Source organism: Perissodus microlepis, chromosome 19, assembly GCF_051167445.1.
Source record: "Perissodus microlepis isolate ML-2025 ecotype Zambia chromosome 19, ASM5116744v1, whole genome shotgun sequence".
Taxonomy (NCBI): Eukaryota; Metazoa; Chordata; class Actinopteri; order Cichliformes; family Cichlidae; genus Perissodus; species Perissodus microlepis.
The window spans coordinates 21,983,809-22,006,262 of record NC_140479.1 but is presented as its reverse complement, the minus strand read 5'-3'; the positions used below and the strand labels follow the sequence as shown (position 1 = coordinate 22,006,262).

General features: G+C 41.1%; 1 protein-coding gene across 2 annotated transcripts in view; it reads right to left on the bottom strand.

The window, feature by feature from the left end:
* The window catches only part of pacrg (PARK2 co-regulated), a 149,600-nt gene that overhangs the window by 67,030 nt on the left and 60,116 nt on the right, over positions 1-22,454 (bottom strand). For both annotated transcript variants that reach the window (XM_084915027.1, XM_084915026.1), the window contains one exon: positions 2,175-2,346. In XM_084915027.1, the coding sequence (XP_084771153.1) occupies positions 2,175-2,346 (172 nt within the window). The remainder of the gene's footprint in view (positions 1-2,174; positions 2,347-22,454) is intronic.

Below are 22,454 nucleotides of genomic sequence, written 5' to 3'. Positions count from 1 at the left end.
AGTATTTCATTATTATAGTTGTGATCTCTGCTTGTAGCCTGAGGTCTTAGTTTGTTATCTAGGCTTTAGGTTTTCTGTTATCATTCCTCTCTGTGTTCCCCGTCCTCTTGTGTCTAGTTTCCTGTGTTGTTGTAGCGCCCTGTGATGTCTGTCCCTCTCTCTTTCTTATCCCTTGCTCTCTCACTCTCTGTCTTTAGGTCATGTCTGTCATGTCATGTCTGCATGTGATTCTTATGTTCTAGTTTGACTATTGCTTGCTTCCATGTCTTTTTATCCCCTGTAGTGTAAAGCTCAAATGTCCTTGTCCAAGTCTCAGTGCTCTTGTCACTTCCTGTTTTATTCTGATAGTCACTTGTCTTGTGTGCAATATGTTCAGTTTCTCATCAGCAGTGTTGGTCAAGTTACTTGAAAAAAGTAATCAGTAACTGATTACTGATTACTTCCCGAAAAAAGTAATCCTGTTACTTTACTGATTACTTATTTTCAAAAGTAATTAGTGACTTAGTTGCTTTTTAAAACATGATTTACACCCTAAATAGGTAATAAAGCAAGAGATCTTACAGCCCAATTCTACTTTTTCTGCATAATCCATCATATAAAATGCAACCAAATGAAAAAGTCTCTTTTTAAAACTTGTTTTATTAGTTTTGATCTTTTAACTTTATGCATCAAGCAAACATTAAATTATATGCAACATTCTCTGACTGGAAGAAATTTGTTTAACATTTAAACCTATTTTCTGCACATTCAAGCACATAAAATAAAATAGTTTTTTGTGTTTACACTCAGTCTTTCAAATAGATGCAAGTGAAACACAGCAGAAAATAAATAAAATCAAAGACTCAGCGATCCTGTTGCTCTATTTTCACCTGTATAGCAGGAGTGGGGCAGGCGGAGGTTTGCCCTGGTGCAGGTGTGTCGCAGCGGTCAGTGGAAGGATATGGCAGTTTCTCTGTGAATTTCACATTCCAGTGGCAGCGCACTCGGTGCTTGCTTGGAAGTTTAGGGGTTTTTTTTCGCTGTAAAAAGTTTTCTTCCCACGCAGTGAACAGCGGACGCTAATGTTTTTGTCACTTTTTACAGAATTAAACTCTCCCGCACTCATTATATTATCCATTTTTGATCTGCACACAGCTTTTGCCACAAACGTCGCACTCGCTTACGTCATTGTCATGAGACACTCTTGCAAAAAGATCAGTTTTAGTAACGCAGTAACGCAGCGTGCTAACGGGAAAGTAACAGTAATCGAATTACCGTTTTTGCAATAGTAATTCCTTACTTTACTTGTTACAGTTTTAGTTTTGTAATCTGTAATTCCAGCAATAAAGCTGTGTTTTGAGTTCAGTTCCGTCTCCGAGAGTCCTGCATTTTGGGTCCTTTCCTGCCTGCTTCCCACAGTGTAACGGCAGATATAGCCTCCATGCCCGTATAGTGAAGCCAACATTGGCTTTGATAGCAAAAAGACCTCTGCTTACGTAGAAGCAGAGGCCTGCAGTACAATGACTCTCTCATCCTGAGACCTCAGTGAACAATTTCCTAGCCAGTTTATGGGTTCAGTAATTCCACTAAAAGGAATGCCTTTTAGTGTCAGAGATCATAAGCTAATGAGGCTGCCACCAAATAGTGAATAATGAAATAATGACATGCAAAAATATTTATTAAGGCTGCAGTTCAAGTCTGAGATGATTACTCTGCTGTCTATCAGTGATAAAATAATAATAATATTTACATATACAAAGGTTTGGAAAAGTAATGTAAATGATGATGAAGATGATGAGGACATTTTGCTGCCAAAGCTAATTGAAAGGCTGCTATATTTTAACATCACAGAAAATTGCCATGATAATAACTCTGTGTGATTGCAAAGCAGACTTTAGCCCTGAAAAGTAATCATTTAAACTGTCAAGTTACACATATTTAAAACTTCATCTGTGGTTTCTCTCTCCTTCTAATTAGCTTTAAAGATGTGATTTTCACGTTAAATCCAGCTCCTCGCTTCTACTAACACTGTAACTGACTTGGATTTGTCTCCAGGTCACTATACATTTCCCTGAGAAAACGAGAGAGCGAAGTGAAGCGAAGGAAAAATGACATGACAAACTGGGTCATGTGAGAGAGGAGCTCTGTTTTGTGTGGTTGGTAAACCGTGAGTGCGGGCACCCTCCCAGACTTACTCCTGATGGGCATGATGAGCTGGGGGATGACAGGCAGGATCTTGGGGCCTCCGCGGTCCAGCATGTCATGGATTCCCTGGCGGGCGAAGAGCTCATACGGAAAAGCAGTCTCAGTTAAACCATCAAAGAACAGTGGCAGGTAGTGGTGGTAGTCCAGTGTCTCGACATCCACCTGAGGACAGAAACACACATTTATATCACAGGTAACATTAGCTCCCTATTAATCTTACTATTAAACTTAATAAAAGTACTTAATCTTAAGCTTGTCTCGTTAAAGCTTTGGGTGTGTAACAGAAGGTTATAATTGTAAAAGCTCAGATTTTGAAATTTAAGTCAAATTTAAGTCAAGACTTTAAATAAGCCACTCCAAAACCTTCATTTTGTTTTGTTTTTTAGCCATTCAGAGATGGACTTGCTAATGTGTTTTTAATCATTGTGCTGCTGCATAAGGGTACCTGAACTTCAGGGCACAAACTGACGGATGGACATTGTCCTTCAGGATTTTCTGGGACAGAGCAGAATTCAGGGATCCATCAGTTATAGCAGGTTGTCGTGGACCCACACTATCACACCAATGTTCTTTGGACTGATGAGACAAATGCTGAATTTTATTTGTAAACGCTGCATCCTGCTTGCGATGGAACTGCCTCAACGATGCCATTTATTCCTAGTGTCTTTCTTATTGCTGAATTGTGAACTCTGACCTAATTGAAGCGAGTGAGCCTTGCGTGTCTTTAGATGTTGTTCTGGGTTCTTTTGTCACCCCCTGGATGTGTTGCTGATACACTCTTGGAGTAATTTTGGTAGGCTGGCTACTCCTGGGAAGGTTCACCACAGTCCAAGTTTTCTCTATTTGGGGACAATGGCTGTCACCATAATTCACTGGAATCCCAAAGCCTTAGAAATGGCTTTGAAACCCTTTCCAGACTGATCATGCCAATGATTTTGTTTCTCAGCTCTAGTCAGGCCTGCATGTGGCTAGTGAAATTGTTTTCACATAAGATCAGGAAGATTTACATTTTTTTCACTTGATAAACAAATCATAATTTAACACGTATTTTTATTTATTTGTCTTATGTTCGTCTAATCTTTGAAATTGTTTGATGATCTGAAACATGTAAGTGTGACCAAAACCGCTTATAATTGTCAGGGCTAAATGTGATCAATATGGGGAAAAAAAAGCAATCGGGAAGGGGACAAATACTTTATCACAGCATTGTTATATTCTGGATTACTCCCCTAAACGTAAAAAAGAGTAGTGTGTGTTAAATGTGAAAGAGGTCCTGATTAAGTTTCGGGATTCGGTGAGCTGGTGAATGTGTTGCTTACAGCCATGAGGCCCCCTCTCATTCTTTGCCCTTTCTCTTTGTTTGTCCTTGGCTCTGCACAAAACTAGGGCTAAATCTCCTCTTGCCCTCATTTATAACCCTCGCAGTGAACACATACACTCACTTACACACTCTCACAAACACACTGCTAGGGGACAGCTGTTCAGAAGATCATGACACCACAGCATGTGGCGTCCAGTGGGGGCTGACATGTTAACACCTGTTTACACCATTTACAGGACAGACAGAGAGACGTGCAGAAACAATCAGGTGGTAGATGAAGACATTTGTCCGGCTACAGGCTGCTGGCAGACTTTGATGTTGTTCAGCTGTGTTCGTGTCTATTGCGTGACACGTGAAAGTGAAGTCTTTCATGTGCGAGAAGCTATTGGGCTAGAGCCACTCAGGCACAGGTGATCCAAAGGAAGCTGTCCTTGAGTTATGAAATGCATGCAAATCTTACATCTAGCCGTGGCTCACACAGCATGTGCATGTATACCGAGGTACCGAGTGTGTATCAATATATGCTTTAGTGCACAGGCAAAAAAGGCTATAAGAATTACAATAAAGTCACCTTCCTAAAATGACATATCCCTCCCAACTCCAAAGTACTGAAATAATTTTTAAGTGACCACGTGCATGTTCACATGAATTCTTGTGATAATGTGCTCTATGTTATTCACTTTACCTGTCAGTGGCTTTAATGTTGTTGATGATTGGTGTGTACAGGCGCACCCTACTGGGCCACGCTGCTCTGTGCTGAAATGTCACCCAGGCAGTGACACTGTGTGCTTTTAAGTCCCTCGCCCCACTGCCGGTCAGAGCCGAGACTTCAAAGCAGGGCTGACCGCCTGTACCTCGCTCAAGCTGCCAATCCTCCCTGTCGCACAGCTAACTGCCCCCCCACCCCGGGTAAACACAGAGATGGAGGAGGACAGACTAAAGATGGAGACAGGGCAAAGATGGCGACAGAGACGGAGAGCTTGCGCTGTTAGCGCAGAGAGAGACAAGGCTGATTGCTTTGAGGCAATTTGCAACCTTGACCTTTCCCCGCGCTTGGTCAAGATGATCACCGTGAGTCAGGTTGACTGGAGACAAGAACAAAAGCAAACACGAGCCCAGAGAGCAGGGGTGGACAGGGGATGAGAGGGTGAGGAGAGGCGAGATGACACTACATCACTGTGCTGCTCACTAGCCAGTGGCAGTCAGTGGTACAAAGGGACACGTCATGCCATAAGCAGCTTTTCTGGATGAGGCTACAGAAATAACACAAACAGCAGACACAATAAAACACTATCACAAAACCCCTTTTTAACCAGTACACTTGGCCTTGTAGAAGCAACTTTAAAATCCTTAACTATTAACACTGGACATAGCAGGCAGTGAATTTCCCAATGTATTATTTAAATACTGCTACATTAGCAACAATGCTAGACATAAAGTAGGATATTTCATTCAGCTGTAAATGAGATGAATTGAATTATTATTATGGAATTAAATAACATAAAAAGGGAGGAAAAACACCCTAATTTGAGTAAATGGAAAAGAATAATACAAAACTACAGCCTATAGAAAAAAATACCCACAAAATGCAATTAGTTTAAATGTGAAAAGATGTGAACTCTACACCAAAATGTGAAAACCTATGTGATATCTTTCCCCCCCTAGCTTCAAATTATGCTTTAACGTAATATGCGACTTTTTAAAATGAATTCTTACTTGCAGAAACAAAAAAATGACACACAGGAGAGGGAAAAGTCAAAGTAATACCTGGGGCTAACAGAAAGTGGCACACGCAGTTTTACTTTTCACTGTTAGCACATTATCTGCTCTCACACGACTACGTTGTGAACCTGCGATGTTGCGTGAATAATTACCTGAAGCATTAATTTGCTGCTGTTGTGAACTCTGATGCTCATAATCAAAATCACATAAACAAGCACTTAGGGACTGACTGAAGATTCCAGTTAGCACCGGCAGAGTGAGGACAATCAGCAAACACTCCTGCAAGCTCGCACTGTTTCACATAAACACATACATTCCTGGGGAATCTTAATCAGACACTGTGCTGAGCGCTAACTCTTGCATCCGTTATTGATTGTCCGCCCAGGTTTGTTTGTCTTTGGGTGCCTGAGGGAATCCCTCCGGAGTCTGGGGAGTCAATGAGAGTGGAGCACAGAAAGACTATCAGCCCAGCAGCAGCAATTAGCCCTGGGACTCAGACCTGCGTGTCTCCTCTGGTCAGCGCTGCAACGGCAGACAGACAACAACAGAAGCAGGCCAGCCTCTGCTCATTAAACAGCGGTATCAGAGGCCCCTGACAGCCACAGGAGACCAGGAGGAACAGAAAACAGCAGGTTGCCACTTTAAATACATAATACCTGGACACCATTTGGTGTGAGGTGTGTGAATACATGTACGTGCGACTCCATATGAAGCCCGGGAGTGTGCACAGACGTGATAAGCTGCCGTTTTTCAGTGGCAGTGTGTATTATTTCTGGTACACACTCTGGGGACATAGAGGCTATAGAGAGAGTGTGAAAGTGACACGGAAAATGGCGGGGGGTTGTTTTGGGGGGTTTGAACCTGAGGTAAGTGCCGTGGACTATGTCACATGTGATCTGATGTAACAAACAACACGTTGACACTTCCCATTACATCGACTGTTAGCTTGTGGGTCCAAGGTTTTGTGGGAGGGGGCGGGAGTCGCTGTGTGTAAACTTACATTTCCAAAAGAGCAGCAGCAGACATCTAATCAAACTAAAGTAGCTGATCAAATCCTGGCCTGGTGACGCACTGGTGTTGTACCTGCAACTGAACTTTTGCGCGGAAACAAAAAAACACTGTCATCTTATCTTGCTGTCTTAGTGAAGCCTGCCTCATAGAACAGGCACGAAACAGGCTGCACTGCAGCTGTTTGACAGTGATGCTATTTTAATTGATGATGCCATAATGACTTGACCTGGATTCTGCCTCCTGTTAACACAAGTACAGGTTGCTGTATTTAGATGAGCTGGCAGATGAGGTGCTGTCAATTATTTCAGCTTTAAGAGGAGAACAGGTTTCCTATTGGAGCCGCTAACACTGTGAGTCATTCACCGCACAGTCAGAGTAGCCAAACAAGCATCCATTAGTTCTGCTATAAATGTATTACACAAGACCAAAAAAGAATACAGAGCTCACACATGACAGAAAAAAAAAAACAGTGTGCGTGCATCTAAAAGATAGGCCCAGGAGAGAAATACACCCTAGAAGAGCTATAAGTTATGAGGGATGCAGGAGGCAGGTGTGAACCAACCGGCACTAAAAATAACCACACACAGCACAACAGTGTAGTCTGGGCTCCACCATGTAATTAACTAACCAAACACTGACTGTACATTATGTGTTGGTCAGGGTTTTTTTTTTCTATAACCTGGGTTGTTCGGCAGCTTCAGCAAACAGGATCATGATCTGTTGAGCCAAACACTCTTGCCTTGCTCTATGAACTCTCTATAGATGCCTCTTCTTAGTCAATTTCTTTTTTTATTCATTTTAATAAACAGATAGTGTACCGATGCCAAAGTTGACAGACGGGGAGGGTCAGATTAGCAAGAGAAAAGAAAAAGATGATGATGATGAAAGAGATGACAAACTGGGGGAAAGATAGAAAAGATAAAAAAAAAAATAAGAGAAAAAGCACAAATAAAGTCAGATTCTGTTTCATTTTTATATGCATGCATTCTTCTTTGGTAGATGTCAGATTACAGCACAGTCAGTCTGCAGCCACATCATCGTGACTGAGCAAATTTTCTTAAATTTTCTCACATGAGATTTAAAAAAGGAAATTAAATTAGTTGCAGAGTTCAGTGTATCTGAGTGTGTGCAGAAACATTTATCTCCTGATTGATATTTTGTTAAGAAGTCTTGTTGCTATGATCATAGTAAGCTGTGAATAAATTTGATACCCTCCGTGTCTTTTTGCAGCAATATAACACATATCACATATTTACAAACCTTGCTAAGCATACTGAGGATGGCTCAGGATACCGTGTTTGTCAGGTTTTGTCAGTTTTTGTGGTGAACAATCCCAAATGCAAACTCTTGGGCAGTTGAAAACAACCTTTTATTGAAAGCAAAACAAAATCCATGCACATGTCATGCAGTGCAGGACTGCCAGGAAAACACAAGAAGCGCAGAAACAGAACTCAGTACATAACATGAAATTAAGGCAAGCCGAGGAAATAAATGCACAAGAGGTAATTAGAGCAAAGGGGAGACACCTGGGAACTACATACAGCTGAACTAAATCTGAATAATGAGACACAGGAAGCAAAAGCACAGACACATGTCTATCAAAATAACACAGGACGTAACTAATGGCCAGTGCCATCCTCTATGCCAGGGGTGTCCAACTCCAGGCCTCAAGGTTTTAGATATCGCCTGGGTCAACACACCTGAATCAAATGATTCGTTTATTACCATCTGGAGAACTTCAAGACATGTTGAGGAGGTAATTTAGCCATTTAAATCAGCTGTGTTGGGTCAAGGACACATCTAAAACCTGCAGGACACCGGCCCTCGGGGCCTGGAGTTGGACACCACTACTCTATGCCGTTGCATGCTGGAGCAGCAGGTTGTGGGTCGCAGATGCCAGCAGACTCAGTAAACTGATCCACAAGACCAGCAATGTTGTGGAGATGGAGCTGGTCTGTAATGGTTTGCCGGAGCAAGCTGTGTGGAGTGAAGAATAACGGACCCAAACCCTGGCACTGGCTGAGATGCGATGAGGGAGCTTTATTGACATGTGGTGAAAATACAGACAGCAACGGTGGTGACGAGGACAAAAACTAAGACAAACCTAGACTGGGAAAAAACTAGCAAACGAAAATGAAACCTAAGCTCACGGGACGAAACACAGGATGACGCCAGGGTGAGACACGGAGTGACACAGACGGACCGACAATGAGCATAGGTAAACACAAACTATATATACATACAGAGGGGAATGAGGAATGCAAAAGAGGAGGCACAGCTGATTCTAATTGGCAAAGTAAAACAGGAAACACAGAACACAGGGGAGCCACATAACAAAACCTAGAACTAGAACTCAAGAAATACTAAAAGACTAAGGAGCTAGACAGCGTGAGAATGAAACCAAAAACAAAAAGTCCAAAACATTAAAATACACTGGGTCACCGACCCAGAACCATGACATGGACTCCCTTAAAGTGGTGTCGGAGAGGTGGATATTGTCTAAGATAAGGACACCTCCCACCCACTCTATGACGTGCTGGCCAAACACAGGAGCAGGTTCAGTGAGAGACTGAGACTACCCATAATGCACCACTGAATGGCACAGACAATCATTCCTGCCTGTCCAACTCCTCCATCTAATGAACAGTACACAATGCAATAGTTCCATCCATTTGCACATCCTCTACAGTGAAAATAACAAATAACAAAGTTTTACATTTTACAGATTAAAGTAAAATGTCAGTCATAAATATTTAATCTCTGTAATATTTGGGATATTTATTATTAAGCTATTTGTATATGTTAGAGCCATTTCTTATATTTTGTAACTTTGTTACTCTTCTTATTGTCTTGGACCAACTGTAACCATATAATTTCCTTAGGGATTAATAAAGTATTCTGCTTCTCATTCTGATAAACAGCAAACACTAAAAGGGTGATTAACTGTACAGGGGGAACATAGGAGAAGCATTATAAACCAACAGAAGAAATACAGTAAGTGGAACAGAAGCACTGAGAACACAATAGGCAAACTAAGAATCAAACTGCAGACGATTAATAATCACTAGAACTTTTTTTACCCAAATATGCATTTTGCATATTTGGGTAAAAAAAACTAAGGATAATGACAATGTTACACTAACTCCGGGCATTAATGCGATGTGATTGTAGTAATACATCAGTGCTCCCTGTCATTGATATTTCTTTAACCAGAAGCCCTAGAAATTCTCCACCACTTACTTTTTCCTTTTAAAACACGATTTAACACTAATAACATAACTATGAAAAAATCACCTGTTTTACCCAACAAAATAATAGTAATTGTTATACATAAAATAGAGTACGCATATTCAGAGTTTTCTCTAGTAAGCAAGCAGATGCCGTGCTGAGCGGAGGCACTGAGTACATTTTATTAGACCAAAATTTCAGCCACTGCTTTAACGCATCAAACCAGCTCATAAAAATATAAAGAAGTTTAGAAAAGGAATAAAGAACCAGACAAATCTTGTGACTTAGCACTGTTTTACCGATTCAAACCGATTCCACTAAATATCTATTAATTACAGAATATGATCTTTGTATGATTTTGTTTATTTTATCAATGGAAATCAACTCAAAGCGTCTTGCTCTACCTAAAAAGGTCTGCTGCTCTCCAACAATTAGGATTATCACTAAGGCTAATCTCTCTGTAACTCCAGAGTGGTACAGAGCTGGTATTCCTTGACCTTTATCTCATCATAGGGGTTTGGCTTCCTAGATTATCAAATAATAGGTACATAAAGCGTTGCATTAAATTGTTATTCAGGGGGAGCATTTCCCAGAAATCCCAGTCATTGTTTAAATCCCCCCCAAGTGTGGAGGCCGAGGATTTTTTATGAAGATCAGATGAATCCACCATGACACAAGTCAATAAGTAGGAAAGGTCAGTTCACCATCAACATGACACATACTGTGTGGATAGCAAAATCACTCTTACTGCTATAAATGCATAAACTGTAAAGTCGATACTAACGTCAATAGTTGGCCAGAGATGCTCAGCATGTTTAGTTCGAGATTCATCTTATATATAAAAAAACATGAATTCAGCTTTCAATTTTTTTCCACACACAGAGAACAAAGATAAAAATACACATAGGAAAATCGTGCCTGAACAGATGTGTGCAAATGTTTTTTTCTGTAGAGGTTGCTGAGTTAGACAAATCCTGAGAAATAACAGCTGGTGCCCGCCTGACTGTAGGTTGCTGCTAACTTTGTCTCTTAAAATATCACTGAAGCACTTTTGTACATCCAGCTTCCTGTTCTCTGTGAAAGTGTTAACACATGTTGACGTCTCCTCATTAACTAAATTAACACAGTGGCAGCAACATAAGCTCTGGCTCTGACATAAATATTGTCTTTTATTTTGAACAAAACTGTGTTTGGGTGGATGCTGCACCTCTTACACACAGCTTTTTTTTTTTAAATAAGCTGTTATAGCAGCACCTCTCCAACATTTCAGAAACTGTCGTGAGCGCACAGCACAGACAGGTAATTTATTCATACTAATCCAAGCTTGTTTCCAACTGTGCCACAGGTGCACAGCACACCTGTGGCCACAATGTTTCCAAAAATCAGTCGGCATGCTGCGTGAGCTCACTGCGAATACGAGACGGGGGAAAAAATTAAAGGGAAAAGGATGAGAATATTTTGACTTCCTTGGAGGTTACAATAAGAGGAGCAAGACTGGAATAGGCAAACGATAAGCGAGGGAAAGAGGAGTGAGTCACTCTCGCTATCTCCCCTGACAGCTGTTTCCATCTAACAAGCATGCAAGTATGCTCAATTCAAAGCACTAGTAGCCGAGTGCATGGTGTCAATTGAAATGATACCTAACACAGGCTGGATGAGACAATTTCGTGGCTTCAAAGATAGTTCAAAACCGGGACATAGTGAGTTATGAATTTTATGTGAACCAACCGCTCTCTCTCTCTCTCTCTCACACACACACACACACACATACACATATAAAAACATGCATACAAATACATGCTGAGATGAAAAGAACTTTATTTAGGTACGCAGTCGTGCCGGCAGTCTTAAATGGGGTGTTGAGGATTAAAAGCAGGAGGTTGTTATTAGTGTAACAAACATTAGCCAGGCGAGCCGAAGGAGTGACCCTGTAAGACAGTGTTTCCATTGAGAATCTGTTTCTATTAACACTGTTGTTAAAGGTGACGAATATTCACGGTAGATGTTACAAGCTGCAAACTGTTGGAGCGTTTCCATTTTTCCCGATAAAGTCTTCATCGCACGGTGAGAGAAAACTCAAATGAATGTTTTAGCTCACATTTCACTAGCAGGGACCACATCCTTGGTAACGATGGGCGATGAGGGATGAGGAGTGTGAATAGTGCTGCAGTTTGGGGAAGGCCTTGAAGGGGACTGGCGACGGCTCTCGGGCTGGGCAGAACCCCATGTACTAACGAGAAATAAAGGGAGGAAAGGAAGAGAGGAGAGGACAGGAGAAGAGAGGAAAGAAAAAGGGGGGGCAGGGTGGGGCATGAAAATGAGAACAGCAGGTATTGGAGGCCGGAGGGGGCGTGAAGGAGGAGTGGTCCCGCTCCTGAAATTCAGATAATATCTCCACAATATGTAGCAAAAAAAGGGAGGAAAGAAATGCTGCAGGCTTTTCTAAAACAGGCATATTTGCACAAACTGTCATCGTGAAAATCATTACAAAGTTTGTGCTTCAACAGTTTTTTTGTGTTTACATAAGAAACAAAGAATAAATTTGGCTTGTTCTCGCAGTCCCACTGAGAGCCCATCACAATTATTCCTCTCCAAACGAGAAAGGAAGTAAACCAATTAATTTGCCACATACATTTCAAACTTGCCAGCAGAAAGCTGGTAATATCCTCCGGTGGATGTGTTTACCAATTTCAATCAGCTCATGCCGTTTGTGTTGAACAAAACATAAACTGCTGCCTCTGCTAGCTGCACTCGAGCTGCCAAAATATATCAGGCACTGTACGACTGCAGCGGATGACAAAATGTAAACAGAGTGACGCTGATGGAGGAGTGGAGGGGATTGAGAGCAGTAATGTTAGAAGAGGCTGAGAAAACGGTGCGGAAGCTGCTCCAGTTTTAAAGGTGAGGCAGCTAAATAAAGCTCGGATTAGGACTCCGCTCGGTGTGTGGGACCCTCTACCACTGCGATGTAAGTAGGCCAGAAAAGTGGAGAAAAGCTGGAGGGATTCAGGAGGCCGTGACAGGAGTCGTGGAACAAAATAAATGTGATCAAAGGTTTCGTTCGAGTTATAAAAGTCCAGACGTACACGTACGCTTGCATGTGAGGTACAGATATTTAAAACAATCTAGCGGTGTGACCGTTCCTGCATCTTGTCTACCAGAGCCACAGCGTCTGCTTTTAGCTTCCAGTGATTACAGCTCAGCAGCCGAGCTTGACAACACACAGGCAGAGTGTAATCAAGTCGGAGAGAGTGAGGTGCAATCAGCATTTCGCCTCCAATCAGCCCCAAAATCACTGTCTCTAATCTGCAGCCAGCCATTGATGGGTTTGATTGATAGGATGGATTTGTTATCTGGCTGTGGGGGTCTGCAGGGAGCAGAACAACAAGCAAGAGACACAGTCAGCTTATCAGCTATCGCTACATTTGTTACCGCTCCCCTTGTTGAGCAAGCAGAGCTTTTCCTCACAGGCTACAACTGCAGTTCTCCTCTCATTTATCATACAGAAGAATTAAATGTGGACACTTCAAAGTACTTCCACACACAAGGGTCCCCGGGGGCATGTGTTTTCTCCCTGTTTAAAATGGAAAAGGCCTATCCATCACCGGCTGTTTGTGACGGAAACAGAAACCACAGCGAGTATTTCTCCTTGTGTGTGCGTCTGCGCGTATGACTTTGCAAGTGCATGTGGGGTATGCATGCATTAATTGCTCACGCATAAGTGTATGTGTCTGTGATTTGTACGTGTCAGACACCTTGGAAAGATATGAGGACAGAACCATACTTTTTCTGCAAGCGAATACCGTGACTGCAGCATCTACTGTCTGCAATTTTGATAAATCTCGCTTCTCTGCCTCAAACTACACAGACGAATCCTCACAAATGTTCAAACAAATATGCTCATTTTCAATGAGCATGTGATGAATGAGCTCCATTGATTTTGTGCACAAAGCCAAAACAATAGAGACCAAGACGAATGCTTGGCCTGTTTAAGATAACAAGGGAGCTTTACCAGGTTGAGCGACAGTCTTTCAGTGCGTTTCAAGAAAAACAGTCAACAAAGACTGGATAAAAACAACTAAACGGGTAGTTTACATATGTGAATGTGACCTTGACTCTCTGTTGCCAAGATGGTCAGTTGTCTCATACAGTGAAGTAGGAAAAATTAATCAAAAAAATAATCATTTGTATGTTTATACTGGTTTATAATGGATTTGGCTTTCATTTTATTAACCTTCAAGTGAGCAGGAGGGGTCATTTGTGACCTCAGCCGTATATTTAAATGTCCCATTGTGATATTTTTAACTGTTGCAATAGTGCCAGATGGAAAAACAGAAAAATGGGGGAGGTTTGCATCAGGATGGGCACAAAGATGATTTGTGGATGTAGTGAAGGAGGATAGATAGAGAGTTAGTGTGACAGAGGAGGCTGCTAGGGTCAGGGACAGGGTCAGATGGAAGCAGATGAGCCACTGTGGCGACCCCTAATGGGAAACACTGAAAGAAAAAGGTTTTGCCTGTTGCATTTTTCTGTTTTGTTTTTTTTAGTGATTCTGTAAAAAGTATTTAAAATATTACACATCTACAAGATGTTTGTTTAGATTTAGTTTTAAATAGAATTAGAGAAGTAACAAAGGAGGAAAAAAAAACACTGTGATGCATTCAGTGCAATTTGTTGTTGATCAAAATATTACTGATCACCAGTTGGTGTTAAAATGGTGCTTGCATAATGTAATACATAATTTACTCAAGAATACCTCATGCTTAGCAAGAAGAAACATACAACTTTTGTTCATGTTTAAGTTTCAAGCTTATTTGTATAGCATCAAATCACAACAACAGCCACGTCAAGGTCCTTTTTGCTTCAAGATAAAGACAGAACTACTAGACAGTAAAGACAGTCGTGGGTCATTCCATCTCAAATCATCGTGGGAAATCACCACATGCGATTTTATGGTTCCTTTTATGGTTGTATATGTTACATTTCTTGGAGCTTTCATTCTGGCGGCTATCATCCCAGTCACCTGGCCCCTGCTTGCCTGTGGCAGGTGTGGCTTTAGGGTTTGGTTAGGTTGGGGTTAGGACTAATGGATGGTTTTAAAAGTGTGATGATTTGAAATGGAATAAATCTATTACAGTCTTAAAGCGAAAACACCAACAATGAGATGATCTCCTACGAGCACTACTAGGTGACAGTGGGAGGAAAAACTCCCTTTTAACAGGAAGAAACCTCCATTAGGACGAGGCTCAGAGAGACACAGCTATCTGCACTAACCTTTTGGGAGGTTGGTGCTAGGAGAAAAGAAAAGGGAGAGCATAAGGAGACTGGCCACTATGAAAAAAAAAAATTAATGACATGCAGCAGTGGTATACCGTATGAACAGCTGGGGAGTAAAAAGAGGTGCATGCTCAGTGCCCATAGCAGCCACAGTCCTAACATTTTAAATCTAATCTTAAGAGTACTGTACTCTGAATCCAAACTGGAAATTGGTTCCACAAGTGAGGTGGCAGATAGGAAACTCAAAATTTGGAAACTGTATGAACCACAATTAAGCCTGCAGTCTGAGAGCAAAGTGCACTACAGAATAATATGTTACGATGGGACCCATCATAATAAAATATAATGGGACCTGATTATTCAAGGCTTGTATGGGAAGAGAAGAATTTTAAATCTAGTTATAGACTTAACAGAGAGTCAATATATACACTGTTTCAGTATACCAATATAATACCAACACCTTTATCTGAATAGATTATTTTGTGTATTTTGTCTCTTTTTGCATAAAACTAATTTGAAATAATAATTAGCCGCATTAGAACATTTTAAAATATCTTTCATAGATAGAGGAAGCAGTACAGTTACAACAGACACAAAGTAACCTTGAAAAAAAGGATTTCTGCACAAAATATCATGAAGTTATAAAGGACCCAAATAGCTTGGTCGATTGAGGGCTAACTAGGCCCACCAATTCCTTTTAAAACCCAGCTTTCACTTCCACCACATTTACATTTTGGTGTTGAATAAATGTCTTTCTACAGAGAGAATAGATTCGTGTTCAGTATTGGCCTGAGCTGTTCATTAGACTGCACTACATGGAGTAAAGTCTGTGAGCTAGTTTCAGCTGGCAGCTTCAGCTGCACGGCATGATACACATCTAACATGCCTCACTATCCTTATGACCTGTACCGAACACATCTCCCCAATTATGCATCATATTTAAGCTGCAAAACATCTCACATCCAATCAGAAGGAAGCTGCCCTCTACCAATACAACATCCATTACTTATCACTCGTCATTTTTAGATGTATCATATCAGTGGAGGGTGATGGCCTTGGGGTGTAGACATATATAGATTTTAAATCATTTCAAACTTGACTTGTCTGACTGATCTGCACATTATGACGTGTAATGCCTTAAATCAGGCAAAAGAGAGATCGGCACAGAGGTTGATTTCTGTCTGTGTCACGTGTAAAATGGAACTGTTGGCTAAAGGATGTTAAATAATATCTTTGAAACAGTCACCAAAGTGCAAAATAGGTCATCTAAATTGACTTTGTCGAGAAATTGCGTGATCAAGAGAATATCCTGGGGAGTGCTTGCCTAATTTAAAGTTCCAAATTCTGCTAAGACACCTTGAACCAGGGACCCAGTCAAAGTTTCAAAGCCACAAACACCAATGGCTGTCACATCCATGACTAACCCAAAAAATAATTAAAAGACTGCATTTTAAAATTTTCGATTCAACAAGTGAACCTCACTCTGAGCTTGTGCGTCAAGTGTACTGAGCCAGTAATGCCCACCCTGAGCTACTAAGGAGCATCGGTAGCAGCAGGCAGTGTGCTTTTCGAGCCGAGCTGCTGCAGCAGCAGCAGTCACAGCAGCAGTGACAGAGAGTGTCTGTCAAGGCTCTGTCCGGCTCCTAATGGGATGTTCTTGTTGTTGCCAGCGGATAACTCTCATCCTGTGTTCTGGACTAGAGATCAAAGAGGGCCTGGACTCTGCAGAGGCTGCAAGGATGGAGAAGACAGGAACAGACGACAGAGTAAAAAGGGTAAGTAAAGGGTAAAAAACAAGAAACAATGAAAGGAACGAAGCACAAAAACAGGTAAGGACCAAAGCAAGGAAGAAAGAATTGATGAATAAAAAGAGAGAAAAAAAAGAAAATAAAAATCGTGTCCCTTTGTTCACCCTCACAGGCAGATTATAGCCCATTCTTTTATATATTTTTTTGCTTCTATCAAGGTGAGGGGAAAGAGACGAGGAAGAAAAAAAGATGAAAGGCCGCTATAAAAGTCAAGTGGGACTGTGGTGTTTTATTTAAACCTAATCCAGGAAAGCTGGGAGATTGATAAGGCTGTGGGCAGTAGCCCAATGTTGGGACTGCACAAGACAGCATCACTTAGAGCAGAGGTTCCCAAAGTGTGGGGCCCGCCCCCCATTGCAGGGGGGGTGCAGTATGAAAAAAAAAAAAAAGAAGACACTACTAGCATAATGGACAGGTTTTTGACGGGGCTTCCACACAAACGCAAAGCAGGAGATGAAGCATCGCCAAATATGTTTCCAAACCAAATTCCTTCCAAGCCAAAGACTAGAAAATATGGTGAAGCATATCTACCCTTTGGCTTCACCTGCACAAGTGCCAAGGTAGGTCTCCCCTGCAGAATTGGTTTTCCCTGCGTCCGGAGCACGCGCTGGGCTCTCCAAATCACGGACAAACAGAATCCCACAGTTGTTTATGTTTTTGCACAGAGAGGCATTTTTTGAAAAATGGATTGATAGCAATGTTGAATATTATTACACAGGAAAAAAACAACTACACGTAAAATAATTACACTGGGATGCCTCTGCCTTTCTAAACAGAGGGACAGTAACTGTGTGTGTGTATAAAACCTGCAGATAGTCAGATTAACAGTATTTCGTCTCTATCTGCCATTCTGCAATTCATCTCAAGTAAACAATAACGTGGCGCACAGCGTGACGTGAAAAAAGGCACATACCTTTGATGTTGTGTGACGAACTCTGTATTCGTCGTCCACACGTGAACGCAAAAAAAGAGTTTTTAAAAATCTCAGTTTCCAGTGATTGGAAACACTGTTTACGTGTGGACGAAAGGCCCAAACTCATAGAAACAGCTGCGTTTTCAAAAATACCTGCGTAGGTGCGGACGTAGTGTAAAAGAATTAGCAGTATATTTTATTACTACCTGTAATTTATTGCAGTTTGCTTGTATTTGCTTAATTGTTTACTAAATGTTTGAGGTGTGAAATAAACCGCAATGGAGTTTGAAAACAAAATATGGGTGTGTGTGGTTGGAGGTTCTTACCTTTTGAGAGTCAGCCCTGCAAAACAGAGTCATGACTCCACAAATGTGGCATACTTGCTGGGTCAGTAAACGTTAACATGGAGAAGTGAGGCGTCGTCACATTCAAAGCTGACCAGGGTTTTACCATGTGAGCACATGACTGCCCTTTTTGTCAAGGGTCAGTGGTGATGTCAGCGCAAAGCTCTTTGTCAGATGACACAGAATCAGCCTTTTGAGTTATGAGTGGCAGCCAGCTGCAGAGGTGATGGTCCAGAAATCAGAACATGGTCGCGTGCGGTGACAATCAAGAGCGGGGAAAAAAAGGCACCGTGATGGGCGGCCAGCAAAAGAGAAAAAAGCCCTACTTACAGCGTTACACACAGAAAGAAACACACACACAGACACAAACACACAGTTCGTCATCCACCTGCGGGGAGAAAGATGTCTTTCCCCAGTGCTGATGATAGCATCTTCCGCCCTGCAGTTCAACACAGTCACTCAAGACCTTTGACAGAAGGACTGAATTCAAAGAAAAGGATTGTTTCAGAGAGATTAATGCTCTCTACATGCAGGGCTTTACGAGTGGGATGAAAGGAAGCTTTTGAAATAGAGCAATGCACCAGTACACATGGAATTGCTGCTGCTGCTACTGCTGCAAGATTCATATTTTTATCTTTTGATAATCATATCAATAACTAAATGGAAAGCAATTCCCAGCACTACTGAAAGGACAGAATTTTCTTCCACTCTTGCAAGCTTTCATAAGAAAAGAAAATTGGAAAAGAAGTTGGAAGCTAAAGACATTTAAAAAAGAACTATATTGCCCACCCAGTTTAAGCGAGAGATTATAGCTGATGAGTAGCCATTGCTGTTATAATATTTAAAGTATAGATGGAATGAATTATTTCAATCAGACTTATGCCTAAAGTCTGCTTGTAGGGTTCACATGCAAAATGAACTTTCTCTGCAAAAATGTCACAGAGGTCACAAAAAAGCCTCAGACACCCAGGTACCATCTGATGATGAAATTCAGGCTACTCAGACCTAAGCAAACCCTTTCATAACAAAGGACAAAGAAACTATAACACCTGCAAAAGATACTCTGATCAAGAACAGCAACCCAAATCCCCACACAGAGACACAACTACAAGAATACATAAAAGAGCATTAACCTGTTACATTTTAGTTAAGATCTATTTATTGAGGAAATCTCAAACAAGATTAAATCTTGTTAGCAGAATCATTATTTTCAGGGAGAGCTTTGCTCATTTCAGCAAGGCCAGGCAAAAATACTCTGCACACTATGAGTATTTCAAAGATGATACTGATACCAAGGAAACAATTTATACTCAGCACCATTTATGATACCACAGGGTGGAAAAAAGAACAACAACAACAACAACAACAACAAAAACCCGTATAAAATAATATAAAGACTAAAACAATATAAACAAAAACATTAATTAATAACATTTTTCAAGATGTCTGAGGTAGTGCTGTGCTTCTGCTTACATTTATCTATAATTTTGTTGCTAATCAAATCAAGTTGCTAAGAGAGGCTGCTACTGTTTCCATCCAGTTAATGTAACACTTTTTAAACACAAATATCTTTGTTATCCTGTGACGTTAACACCATCTATTAATATTACAGATGGGCAGAACTGATATTATTTGCTTCCTTGGTTCCCACATTAACATTATTGTTTTATTATTAACTACAGCTGCTAGCTGCTACCTTGATGATAACAGACAACTGATGTGGCTAATTGCTAATAGTTGAACATATCATATCAAGAGTGTGCTTGCTAGGGTAACGTCTAAGATAACTGTATAATACATCACTGTTGCTCCAACAGGAGTTTTAGTTTCACTGATCTCTCGAAATTCCTCTTAATTTAAAGCAAAGGATTACTTTAGCATTATGGGTACTGAAAATTTAGCAATTCCGATTCCTTATCATTATTACTTATCGATTCGATTCCTTATCTCAGTGGGTTCTCGTTGGCTCTGCTTTGAGAGTCACCACCATCACTAAGCAGCATATCAGAGACATTACATTTGTGCAAATTAATTGCATGCTGTGTGGTAAATGTTTGTGCATGTTGGAGGTATTCCCCCTCTTTGTTGTGATCAACATTAGAGTCATTACTATAAAAAGTAATGTATTACACAGATTACATAGAACATTCTAAACTTATAGGCTACAGTCCCACAGACCAACACAAATCCCTAACCTAACAAGAACACAAAGATCCTTCTCTTATTGTTTAGGTTTAAACACAAAGCACCACACAACACAAAGGAACGATGAAAGCACAAACAGGCACAGTGATTCTACTTTAGAAACATGAACAGGTAGAAACAGAAGCTGCACCACCCATCCAGACTACTCATCCATTTGCTACCAGTTGAAGTTCAGGGTCTGGCTAATGGGCTGGGGTCAGCATTCACTCAGATCTAACATCACTCTGCGTTCTTAGCTACCTTAGCGTTATAATGTGGAGATGCTTACAAAGAGTTGAAGCTGTGTTAGCAGCAAAATATGGTTGTTTCTGTCTTGGATGTGTTTTGGTCTTAACCAACGCACTCTCATCCTTTGGTGCAATAAAAATAAAAGTAATGAAGTAATGTTCACATCCACACTGCAGACCGGCACTCTAACTGAAATTAGCTGATTGTAGCACAAGTGCAAGTCGAACCGATATGCGGAATCGATAAGCAACCAGGAACTGAACTAATGGGAAACTGTTCTCTACAAGTACTGGTTCTCATTTCACACTCCAACTCCTGGCCTGGGAGACAAAACTAAGTAGACTGACATAACATGTGGATCTTCTTCATGCTGTTTCATAAAACACTCACTTGTCCAAAAAATAAAATACAAATAAACTACTTGCAATGTCATAAAATCTCTTTTCATCACTGCAAGCTCAAAAATACAGGCATGCACACACACAGCTGGAGAATGCAAAGATTGTCTGTTTCTCAGAAGAAAACAGTGGACAAATATATTCTACAGTCTGTAGAAGACAGTGAAGAGTCACAGTAGGGGAACCATTATAGCCAGCGGAGGGTGGCACTACAACGGATGGATAGAATAAAGATATATGTACTTGAAAAGCCAAAAGCCTTTTTTCAATTTAATGTTTGCTTGGATGTAAGAAAAATAGCTGTTGCCCGGAGATGGTGTACAGGGAATACGCTTGTTCAAACACCCCCAGCACACACACGCACACACCCATCTCACTCCTACATGCATGCATGCACATACAACCACAAATGTATTTGTTATTTGGAAGAAGAACAGAGTGTGGGGAGCAGAAACAGTGCAGTGAAGCTGATGTAATTACAAAAGGCAATACAAGCGGTGCGTCCCCAAGTCTCTCTGACCCACATGGAGGAAGTAAGTCAGAGCTTATCAGTTTGCCACAGAATGAGGAAATCTTCTAGCAGGGGTGGGTGAGTGCTCCCTGCTCTTTTCAGAAGTGACACATTGGGAAGATGATGGTAGTGGTGGTGGTGGAGAGGATAGCAAATAAGGAAATGGTCCCTCCTTTCATTCCTGATAGGAGACAATCTCTATTTTTTGCCAATTTCGCTCCGAGAAAAGTGATATGAAGCTGATAAACAACACCGGTCAAACTATCACATCAGGCACAGACAGGTTTAGACAGGTTTTGAGTTTTAATAGTACTGCAAAAAAAAAATTTGTGCTTCTTTTGCTTGTGTTCTGCTGTTTGTGGTGTGAGGTACATCTATGTGTGTGTTGGAGAGTATCATTTCTGCAGGAGTTGTCAGATGACAAAACAAACAGGTAGGAGATGAAGATTGGTATGCTTCTGACAGGTTTATTGTAAAAAAAAAAAAAAACAATAACAAAAAAAAAAAACCACGTAGGTGCAACCTGCTAGGTCTGGATGGTGCCCTGCAGCTACAAGCACATGCTCCCAATTGTATGCAAAAAGCAGATGCCATCCATACACTTGGTCTCCCACAGCTACTTTCTACCTTTATCCTAATCTTCGGTATGCAGCAGAGGGGAAGATAATGAGAACAATTTTGCAGAGATTCAATCAATTTTGGTTTAAATTCTGCTCATCAATCCTTGTTCTTACTGCGATTTGGTTGTCACTCTTGGCACATTATTTTCTTGCTAGAAATTAAACTCAAATAACCTGCATATGCTGCCCTAAACTTTAATAAAGCACAAATAGCAAGGATGTTTTTTTCATGTTTGGTTAAGATATTCAGAAATAGTATTTTGGAGAATATATATGCTACGCATTGTGCACTACTAGAGATACATGCATAGATACATTTACAACAGGCGATGTCACAGAAGTATTAACAGGTCCAAAATTGACTTTCAGCATGTCCCGGACCCCTGGAATAAATAGCACGGAGCAGTGAGAAAATTGAAGAACAACCTCCTCACAGTGCATTTTGCCTCCAGAATACAGTCCCCATTACCTCTGCTGATTCACCGGAGGTAATCACCAATATAGCACTGGAGAAATCGGAAGGATAAGGAAAAGGGGAGGGGGGGGGGTCTGTTAAACAGAAAGAATGAGAATACATGGTAGGGCCTTTGAATGAAATATGGCTTATATTATTTCTTTCTGCTCTCCAGACAGGACCGTCTGTCATGGCCGGGAAGGGGCCAGAGAAAGTGGGCTAAGTGGCCA